This window comes from Myiozetetes cayanensis, unplaced genomic scaffold (genome assembly GCF_022539395.1).
Source record: "Myiozetetes cayanensis isolate MyiCay16 unplaced genomic scaffold, myiCay2020 scf221, whole genome shotgun sequence".
Lineage (NCBI taxonomy): Eukaryota > Metazoa > Chordata > Aves > Passeriformes > Tyrannidae > Myiozetetes > Myiozetetes cayanensis.
The window spans coordinates 59,174-69,261 of NW_026087436.1; the positions used below are offsets into that span (position 1 = coordinate 59,174).

Here is a 10,088-nt window from a genome sequence, read left to right on the forward strand (position 1 = left end):
CATGCCTTCCCCTCAAGGCCCTTCCCCATCCTCGTTGCTCTCCTTTAGACAATCTCTAATGGCTCAATGTCTTTTTTATATTGTGTTCCCCCAAACTGCCCCAATCTTGCAGGTGAGGCCCCCCCCCCAGGGCAGAGCAGAGCGGGACAATCCCCTCCCTGATGCCCTCAGCACAGGCTTGGCCCTCCTGGCTGCCAGGGCACTGAGGTCTCATGGCCAGCTGGCCCCCACCAGGCACCCTAGGGCCCTTTCCTGGCACTGCTTTCCAGCCTCTCCTTCCCAACCTGTCAGTGATTGCCCAGCCCTCTCATTTGTCGAGGTCTCCCTGTGGGGTTTCTGAGCCTTCAAGGGAGTTGACAGCTCCTCCCAATTTACTGTCACTGACAAACTTGCTCAGTGTTCCTTCAAGTCCTGTGCCCAAGTCATTAATGAATCCAAGAATCCTAGGAAATCCTAGAAAAAAATCTGGAATCCCAGAACGGCTTGGGTTGGAGGGACCTTAGTGATCATCTCATTCCATCCCCTGCCGTGGGCAGGGACACCTTCCACTGTTTCCGGTTGCTCCAAGACCTATTCAACCAGGCCTTGAACTCTTCCAGGGATGGAACAGCCACAGATTCTCTGGGTAACCTGTGCCAGTCCCTGCCTTTGCCTTCTGCAAGTCAGATGGTGTAGCTGGAGCACTTCTCAGGGAAGATTAGGCAAAAAAGGAGTCATTGAGTACCTTAACCAGGTTTAATTTCATCAGGTTTAGGTTTCCAAAGCTGATCTCTGGCTGCTCGGGCAATTTCTCTGTCGTTACAAGGGCCAAGTGGAGATGGAAGGAGTGACTGCTCTTGCAAAGACCTGTCCCAGAACAGAGCTGGCATCTGGCAGTGGTACATATTTAAAGGACCAAACAAAGCCTCAGGTTTGAAGGAGACAAACAGAACAGCCACGGGGTCTTTGGACACTCTGGAAGCTGCAGAGCCCCATGGAGGTGCTGGATTCACCAGGAATGGGGACTCAATTTTGAGGTTGATACCAATCCTAACTTGGGAATTATCTCAGCCCTGGGTATGTGGAGAGCACCAGGGCCCTACCAGCTGCTATGAGGTACACTGACCTGTGCCCACGTGTGCTGGCCATGGACCCCTGACCAGGTAACAGAGGGGAGGGGAAACCAGAGGTGAGACTGTGGACTTTCCCCACATATTGTAGTCTCCCCACTCCTGCCACTCTTTGGAGTCATCATCTATTTGAACTTCTACTCTAGAAAAAGCTCATGAGAGATCTGTTGCCCAGGAGCCAAAGGGGCTGCTGACCTCATCCACTGACCTTCTGCAGCCATGGGCTCCTCACTCAAGGTCAGCAGTGCTTGGGTGGCTCCCCACTCACAGAATGTGTCCCAGGGTGGAGTGCTCCAGACCCACCTGGGAAGAGATGCAGCAAGGACTGGTAACCATTGGTTGTGGAGTGGGCAGGAAGATCTCCTTTACCCCCAAGGGACAGGGCACAAAAAAATGACCGAGTGAAGTGAGTCCTTACCACCTCCTTCCTCTGGCAATGAGGAAGTGCCCCCTTTTACACCAAGCTAATCCTCTCCAAAAAGAAACCTTTCTCTCCCAGAGTAGACTGGAGAGTTGCCACAGAATGAAGGAGGACTCAGAGGCCCAGGCTTGGATGCAGAAGAACTTTAATGAGGCTAAAGAAGAGAAGCTCACACAGAGCACCAGCAGCAGCCACTAAGACGAAGTGAGCCTGTGCAGGGTGTCCATCTGCCTGCCCTGCAGAAGGAGGGAGGGTGACAGGTCCCCCTGGGCTGGGCTGGGAAGACACAGACAGCAAAAGCAAAAGAGAGAGGAGGGTGTAAGATGGAAAGCAGACAATGGGCATTGCAGGCTGGATGATTCCTGCCACCCTTTACAGAGGAAGCCAGAGATGAAGAGATGTTCTAAATACAAAGGTCTAAAGCTCTATCTCTTGTCCAGCACCATGTTCTGAGGTCTTGGAGGTTCTTGCCCAAGGAAGTTGCCAGCAGCTTTAGCAGGGCCCACATCTGGAAGGGTAGCATCTGGTGATGCAGGAGAGGTCAAAGCCCCCGGAGTTGATGGGCACTCCATCACAGCTGAGGATGCTGCCAACGGCAGCGGAGGTGGAGGATCCCACGGCGGTGTTCTGTGGGAAGGAGCTGAGGATGGGCCCGGGCAGGGTCACCAGCACAGCAGGAGGTTCAATGACGACGGTGGAGCTCTGGCACTGCCTGACACAGCACTCATTGCAGCTGTTGGCCAGCGGGGTGGGCCCGCAGGGCTGGCAACAAGGGTTGCAGGGCTGGCAGCAGGACATGTCTCTGCCTCACAGGGGCACCTGGCACATAGGGCAGGGACAAGCACAAAATGGGCACACATGAGAAGCAGCCCTGCACCCAACCCCCCTGCAGCCAAGCCACCTCCTGCCCCACATTCCACTGCCCAGTCCAAAGCCCACCAGCCTCCTCAGCCAAGTCCCAGCCTCTCTCTGCACAACACCTTCTCTCCCCTTCCCTCTCCCAGCACCAGCAGCTCCCAGCCCTGACCTAGCACAGCCCCCATCAGCTGAGACCTGCAGGGAGGAAAGACGTGGTCTTGAAGCAACAGCAGCAGGAGGAGAAGAGGTTTCCCACTCACCTGATTGCTGAGGAGGAGGAGATGAGAGAAGTGGATGAGAGAGCAGAGACTTGGGCTGCCTTTTATAGCAGTCCTGCCCTGCCTCAGGCCCACAGGCACCTTTGTGGAAGTCATAATTTTCTCACCAGCTCATGCCACTTGTGAACCATCCCAGCTAATGGTAGGGGCTGTGTCCTGGTTTCCTGCACTGCTGCCTTTTCATTTCCTGCCTAATTCCACGTGCCTTCCTATATGAAACCTTCTGGAAGTGCTGGGATTAGAGTCTCAAGGATTTTTTCTGGGGCAGCACAGGCAGAAGTCTCAGATCAAGGGCTGTTGTCATCGTGTGAATGCAGGTGATGTTCACCTGGGTCATTGCTGTGGTCTTATTTGTGGCAAAGGTGTCAGGAAATGGGCATCGCTCTTGTACTTGGTCTGCCACGTGAGGGGACATGACACATCCTTTCCCCTTGCTTCTCCCATCTCCCTGTGATGGTCACTCATTGTTTCACTCAGGTGAGCATCTGCTGGGAGGGTTTGACCCTATTGCTACACCAACCGTGCTCTCGGAGAAATTGTGATGGCTCCTTGATCTCATTCTCCTTCTGTGCACTCTCTGGGATCCTCTGGGAACACCAGGAGCATGTCTAAGGCCCAGCTGTTCTCCATGGTGCTTGAGTCCTTTTCTGCCACACTTGTCCCCAGGATGTCTTCAGCACGGTCCCCAGCCCTTCACACCTTTCCTGTCTGTGTTTGACTCTGCATTATTCCATGCAGATCTTTGCATTTTTCCATGCAGGTGTGTATGAACAGTGGGACCCTTGCCTGGTGTGCAAGGGTCATGAGATGTCTCTCATGATCTCCACAGAGAAGAAGTGTGTTTCCCTTGACATAAGGAAAGGAAGTTGGTATGGAATCTACAGCTGAATGGTCATGGCTTCCAGCTGGCAGAGAGGCACCTAAAAAACTAGGACAGAAACGCAGCCTCTGCCTCCTGTGCCCTCCATTTCTTGCTTTATGTTCCGGGAGAAAGGCCAAGAAATTCTGCCCACCTCTGCAGGTTGTTATCATTGAGTGGATCCCCCTATGCTGGAGTGTTGCTGTTGGCTGGGATGGGACAGAGGCTCCTCATTCCCAGGCCAAGGCCAGTTGCACTTCTACAGCTCATCAGCCTGGTGCTGAGTGGGGCAGGGCCAAGACCTGCCAGCAAATGGGTGTTGGACAGAAGGGATGGGTGTTCAGGTGTTGTTCTGTACGAAGCAGGATGGGTGGACACACCCAGCACAGGGGTAGCACAGCAGAGTGTTGCCCCCTCCCCTTTGGTGGTCTTGCTGAGCTCTTTGCCAGGTGGTGCTGCTGAGAGGCTTCAGGCAGAGCCAAGGTCCCTTCCCCTCAGAGCAGCTTTCAAGATTAAGTTCTAGTGCTTGGCCCCAGCCTGAGTTATGTCTGCAGCTGTGACAGATCTGTGCCTGTATCTGGCCAGTCTTGGTTTGGACTCTGACATATGTGTGACCTCCTGGCTTGACCTGGGACCTTCCTCATCTCTGTGAACACACCTGGTGGCCGCTGGATATTTTTGAACCCTGAATACTGTCACGAAACTCATCCTGACCCTGACTCTCTGACTCACTCACTCATCTTTCCAACTTGACCTGGGACACGTGTAAGACAAAAGCCCGAGCCAGAACAAGAGCAGGATGACATAAAGTCTGTGCACAAGTGTAGAGCTCTGTTCTTACTGGGGTTTTGGGAAAGCTGGGGCAGCTCCCTGTCTGCAATGTGTAGTGACTGTGCAGGGCAGAGAGCAAAACTGCAACCCTGACCTCCATAAGCGCAGGTTTTTGCCCCCTCAGGGACCTGCCAGGCAGAATCCTCTGGGAAAGTGGCCCAGGGGTTCAAAAAGGCAGAATGTAGAATACAGCCCTTAAGATCTCCTGATAAAACACTGTGGAAATGGCCATAACTAGCTCCATCTGTTCATCATGCCAAAGACATGAAGTGGATCTACCAAGGACACCAGGTGGCTGTGTTTTTTGGAGTATTTCTCTCCAAATCTTACAGCGTGGCTAATAATATTTTTTTTTTTTTTAAGATTATTCAAAGTTCAATCTATCCCTTATTGTGGCCTGAAATGGTAACTTTTCCATTGAATTTTAAATTAATTAAATTGAATTTGCTTTATACTCTATTAAATCGACCAAAACTGTTTTTTTTTTTATTCTGCTGAGTTTTGTATTCACCTAAATTTGCTTTATACTGTTTGGAGTAATTTTATTCTTGATGTTTTTCTCTTGTCTTCCCCAGGCACTGGCCAGGCACTCCCCCTTCTACTTCCCCTGATATTTCTTGGACTTGAGCCCCTTTTGGTGGCACTCAACCTCCCATTTCTGTTTCTCCAAATTGTTTGTGCAGTGAGCCTGATGGGATTCCACCTCAAAGCCTTCCAGACTCTCTACCCCCCCTGTTAGGAAGGGGAGGTAATTCTGATAAGAACAGCTAAAAGATCATGTTTACAGCCCCAGTGATATGAATGGCCAAATGTCCTCCCTGACATTTCCTTCGTGGTTGGGGATGTGTTTAAACACCTGAGCAATAATTACATGAAACCTCAAAGCTCTCTCATGGCCTGGCCGTGTTCCTGAGGGTTCTGGGACCGCCCAGGGTTCCTCTGTATCAAACAGTGCCACAATATCCAACTCCCATGGCTGAGGAGGGTCGTGCTTTTGGGACAAGAAGAACCTCAACTGCCTGCAATGGCTGAGCAAAAAGGACAACACAGAGCCAGAAGCTGGGAAGCAGCAGAGTTTTTTCAGCCTAAAGGGAAAAAGCAGATATCACTGAGAGGAGGCAACGGTGGAAGGATCACCATGGGCAAACAAGAATCAGAGCCCCACAGAGGGTGAATGGGTCAGGTCTGCCCTAAGATGCTTGTGGTGGGCACCAAGGCTGAGGGAAGCAGGAAATAAAAAAGGAAAAGGTGGGAAAGAAGAGAGCAGAGGAAGGACATGAGAGGCAGAGACCATGCTTTCAAAGCATGCAGGCTGGCCACATCCAAAGGGTTGACACACATTGTAGGAGAGGGACATGCTGAGCCCCTCTGAAAGCAATGGCCACTAACTCCGTTGTTCAGTCTGGAATCATCTTCTGGCCTTCTCCTCTGGTCTGTCTCTGGTGTCTTTACCAAGGGGGGCACCTTCTGCTGCTCTGTGAGATGGAATGGGCGTGAGAAGAGTCCAGTAGATCCTGCCAGGTCTGAGAGAGGCAGTTCCAACTGTCCCCAGAAGGGACTCAGCACTGCCCAACACTGAGAACATTTCCCACACTGGTGATTCCTCTATCAAAGCGACTTGCATTCAAATCATGGAATCATAGACGGGTTTAAATTGGCGAGTACCCTAAAAAAAATTTCTTTCCACAAGCTCCCCAACCCATGGACAGGGATTCCACCCACTAAACCACAGCACTTAAATCCCTGTCAAGTCTTGCCTGGAACACCTCCAGGGCTTAGGCTTGGCATCCACGAATGATGCTGGCAATATTTTCCAGTGCCTCACCCTCTGCTTTCTCCAGGATTTACCACTGCGCACATTGGAAGAGCTGCAAAGAAAGGAAAGAGAAATCGGAGGCTCAGGCTTGGATGCAAAACAACTTTATTGAGACTAAAGAAGCAAAGGAGGTGGCTCACAGAGGGAAACAGCAGTAGTCACTGACATGCAGTGGGGGTGTCCCTCTGCCTGCACTGCACAGGGAGGGAGGCCAAAAGATCTCCAGGAGGGTGGTGGTGACAGGACAGGAAGAGAAGAGAGGAGAAGAAGGAAAGAAGAGGCAGAAAGTCTAAATGCCGTGTCTCAAAGTCGTGTTTTCAGTCCAGTAGCATGATGAGAGGTCTTGCAGGTTGTTGCCCCAGGATGTTTGTAGAGCCTTTAGCAGGGCCCACATCTGCAAGGGTAGCAGCTGGTGATGCAGGAGAGGTCAAAGCCCCCGGAGTTGATGGGCACTCCGTCACAGCTGAGGATGCTGCCAACGGCAGCGGAGGTGGAGGATCCCACCACGGTGTTCTGTGGGAAGGAGCTGAGGATGGGCCCGGGCAGGGTCACCAGCACAGCAGGAGGTTCAATGACGACGGTGGAGCTCTGGCACTGCCTGACACAGCACTCATTGCAGCTGTTGGCCAGCGGGGTGGGCCCGCAGGGCTGGCAGCAAGGGTTGCAGGGCTGGCACTGCTGGCACTTCTCAGGGCACGACATGTCTCGAGCCTGGGGCTGCACCTGGCACACAGGGCAGGGAGCAAGCAGAGCACACGCACACCTCAGCAACAGCCCACCAAGCACCACCAGCAAGCCAAGGCACCTGCTGCTGCCTGACCAGGGACAGGCTCTGCAGGGGCCAACAAGGCAGCCTTGCCCTGAGCCCAGCAGGGCCTGCACACATCAGCCAGGCCCAGGGCTGCTCCTGCCTAAGCTGCAGGAAAAGAACCCCCTCAGCCCAGCTCAGCCTCTGGCCACAACACACGTTCTGCCCTCTGCCCACACCACCCCCATCCCAGAGCCCTCCCACAACAACAAGGAGCAGGGATGGGCTGCAAAGCTCTACCCTGTGCTAGAGAGGGGAGGAGAAAGGGGGTGTCCACTCACCGGGTTGCTGAGGACAAGGAGGTGGCAGAAGGGCTTGAGAGAGCCACCAGTCAGGCTGGCTTTTATGCTGGCCCCACAGAGCCTCAGGGCCCAAAGGCCGTGCTGCATAAGTGACAATTTTCCTGCATGATTCCAATGAATGGAAACATCTTGGAATGATTGGTATGGCATGAGTTGTTTCCTTCCTCTACCCTGACTTTGCATTTCCCTGTTTACATCTTGCCCATTCCCTCACTGACATTTGTGATTCCCCATGACAGAATATGAGAGGTTGCAGGATTTCTGGGGGCAGGGATGTGTCAGTGTGGGCAGAAAACATGGACTAAGTGAACAAAGGATCCAGAGGAGTCAGGGGATACCAGCTTGGGGCACTCTGATGTATTTCCGTAATGCTTCCTGCTTTTATAATTCCTATGGACAGGAAGGACCCCAGTTCTCCCAGCCCTCCCTTCCTTGGCTCATCACCCAAGTCCTCCCCTGACTGTTGGTCTTGTCCTGTTGATCAGAACACTTTACCTTCCTCCTCTGGCTGGCCAGTCCCTGAGGCTCTTCTGGCACTGCTGCCTGAGCATCTGTGCTGCTCAGAGGCCCTGTCCCTGCTCTGACAGCAGCTCCCCAGCAGCTCCTCACTCCCATCCCTTCCCATCCCCTCTGCCCCCGTGCTGATCCCCACTAATGGGTGTGGGATTGTGACTGTGCCCAGAGTGTGTGAGTGTCTGCACATCCCTGTGCTTGTGCTCCCCTGGGATCACCCCCTGGGAGCCTCTGGCCTGCACGTGTCCCTCTGTGCACAGGGCAGAGCACTTTGTGTGCAACCTCCTGTCCGAGTCCTTGGGCACCTTTGCTGTGTCTGTGCATCTGGGTTGGTCCTTGTGCTCCCTGGGCAGGTTGGGAACGTGTCAGTGCCTCTGGGGGTGTCCTCAGCTGTGGCTGAGCCCAAGGCTGAGCCCAAGCATTCCAGGGCCTGTAGTGACATCCCTCCCCAACAGTGCCAGGCACTGACACAGTCTCAGCTCCCTGTCTTGTTCTAAGGAGATCTGGAGAGGGCCACAGCACCCAGGTCTCACAGAGGAGAATCCTGACCCCAGGCCATCACTCCTCATGCTCCCTCCAGGCAGCCTTGGGGCACTGAGCTGTTTCCCAGGGTCCTTGCTCCTGTCTCATGTGGAAGCCATGGCTGGGATCAGAGGTGAACTCAGGTACAGCTCAGGGGAGCCCTTGGGTGATGAGCCAAAGGCTGGAGGGCTGGGAGCTGCTGGGAACTTTCCTGTCAGCAGGAGCAGAGTGCCCCAGGCTGGCATCACCTGCCTCTTCTTTGTGCGCTTAGATCACAACTTCTGCCCATACTGAAACATCTCTGCCCCCAGAAATCCTGTGACCTCTCATACCTGAACTCACAAGTGTCCATGACGGAATGGGGATGACGTAGGCCCTGAAATCCAAAGTCAGGGTAGTTGGAAACACCAACTCATGCAATACCTATCATTCCCTGAGATGTTTCCGTTCATTGGGATCATGCAGGAAAATTGTCACTTATGCAGCACGGCCTTTGGGCCCTGAGGCTCTGTGGGGCCAGCATAAAAGCCAGCCTGACTGGTGGCTCTCTCAAGCCCTTCTGTCACCTCCTTGTCCTCAGCAACCCGGTGAGTGGACACCCCCTTTCTCCTCCCCTCTCTAGCACAGGGTGGAGCTTTGCAGCCCATCCCTGCTCCTTGTTCTTGTGGGAGGGCTCTGGGATGGGGGTGGTGTGGGCAGAGGGCAGAGCGTGTGTTGTGGCCAGAGGCTGAGCTGGGCTGAGGGGGTTCTTTTCCTGCAGCTTAGGCAGGAGCAGCCCTGGGCCTGGCTGATGTGTGCAGGCCCTGCTGGGCTCAGGGCAAGGCTGCCTTGTTGGCCCCTGCAGAGCCTGTCCCTGGCCAGGCAGCAGCAGGTGCCTTGGCTTGCTGGTGGTGCTTGGCGGGCTGTTGCTGAGGTGTGCGTGTGCTCTGCTTGCTCCCTGCCCTGTGTGCCAGGTGCAGCCCCAGGCTTGAGACATGTCGTGCCCTGAGAAGTGCCAGCAGTGCCAGCCCTGCAACCCTTGCTGCCAGCCCTGCGGGCCCACCCCGCTGGCCAACAGCTGCAATGAGTGCTGTGTCAGGCAGTGCCAGAGCTCCACCGTCGTCATTGAACCTCCTGCTGTGCTGGTGACCCTGCCCGGGCCCATCCTCAGCTCCTTCCCACAGAACACCGTGGTGGGATCCTCCACCTCCGCTGCCGTTGGCAGCATCCTCAGCTGTGACGGAGTGCCCATCAACTCCGGGGGCTTTGACCTCTCCTGCATCACCAGCTGCTACCCTTGCAGATGTGGGCCCTGCTAAAGGCTCTGCAAACATCCTGGGGCAACAACTGCTAGACTTCTCATAATGCTACTGGACTGAAAACACGACTTTGGACACGCCATTTAGACTTTCTGCCTCTTCTTTCCTTCTCTCTTCTCTCTCTTCCCTTCCTGTCCTGTCACCACCACCCAATGCCACCCTCCTGGGGACCCTGTGGCCTCCTTCCCTCTGCTGCTGGTGCCCTCTGTCAGCCACCTCCTTTGTTTCTTTACTCTCAATAAAGTTGTTTTGCATCCAAACCTGGGACTCCGAGTTCTATTTCCTTCCTTTGCAGCTCTTCCAATGCACTCAGTAGTAAATCCTGGAGAAAGCAGAGGGGATTCCCTGCAGTGGATTTTGCTTTGTGCCCTTTCCCCTGGAGCTCACAAACATGTCCCTGGCTAATCCAAAGCAAAGATTAACAGGGGGATGATGGCTCCAAACGGACAGGTGTGGGGATGTGAAACAGCAAA

General features: G+C 54.0%; 3 protein-coding genes across 3 annotated transcripts; 1 reads left to right on the forward strand and 2 right to left on the reverse strand.

The window, feature by feature from the left end:
- Positions 1 to 2,022: 2,022 nt before the first annotated feature.
- LOC126642230 (feather keratin Cos2-2-like) lies at positions 2,023 to 2,328 on the reverse strand. Its single transcript, XM_050319644.1, has one exon. It carries the CDS (start codon positions 2,326 to 2,328, stop codon positions 2,023 to 2,025), a length of 306 nt encoding a protein of 101 aa, XP_050175601.1.
- A 4,222-nt stretch (positions 2,329 to 6,550) lies between these two features.
- On the reverse strand, positions 6,551 to 6,874 carry LOC126642233 (feather keratin Cos2-2-like). The gene has a single exon (XM_050319646.1). The coding sequence runs from the start codon at positions 6,872 to 6,874 to the stop codon at positions 6,551 to 6,553; it is 324 nt and encodes a 107-aa protein (XP_050175603.1).
- Positions 6,875 to 9,291: 2,417 nt separating this feature from the next.
- On the forward strand, positions 9,292 to 9,615 carry LOC126642232 (feather keratin Cos2-2-like). The gene has a single exon (XM_050319645.1). The coding sequence runs from the start codon at positions 9,292 to 9,294 to the stop codon at positions 9,613 to 9,615; it is 324 nt and encodes a 107-aa protein (XP_050175602.1).
- The last annotated feature ends 473 nt before the right edge of the window (positions 9,616 to 10,088 follow it).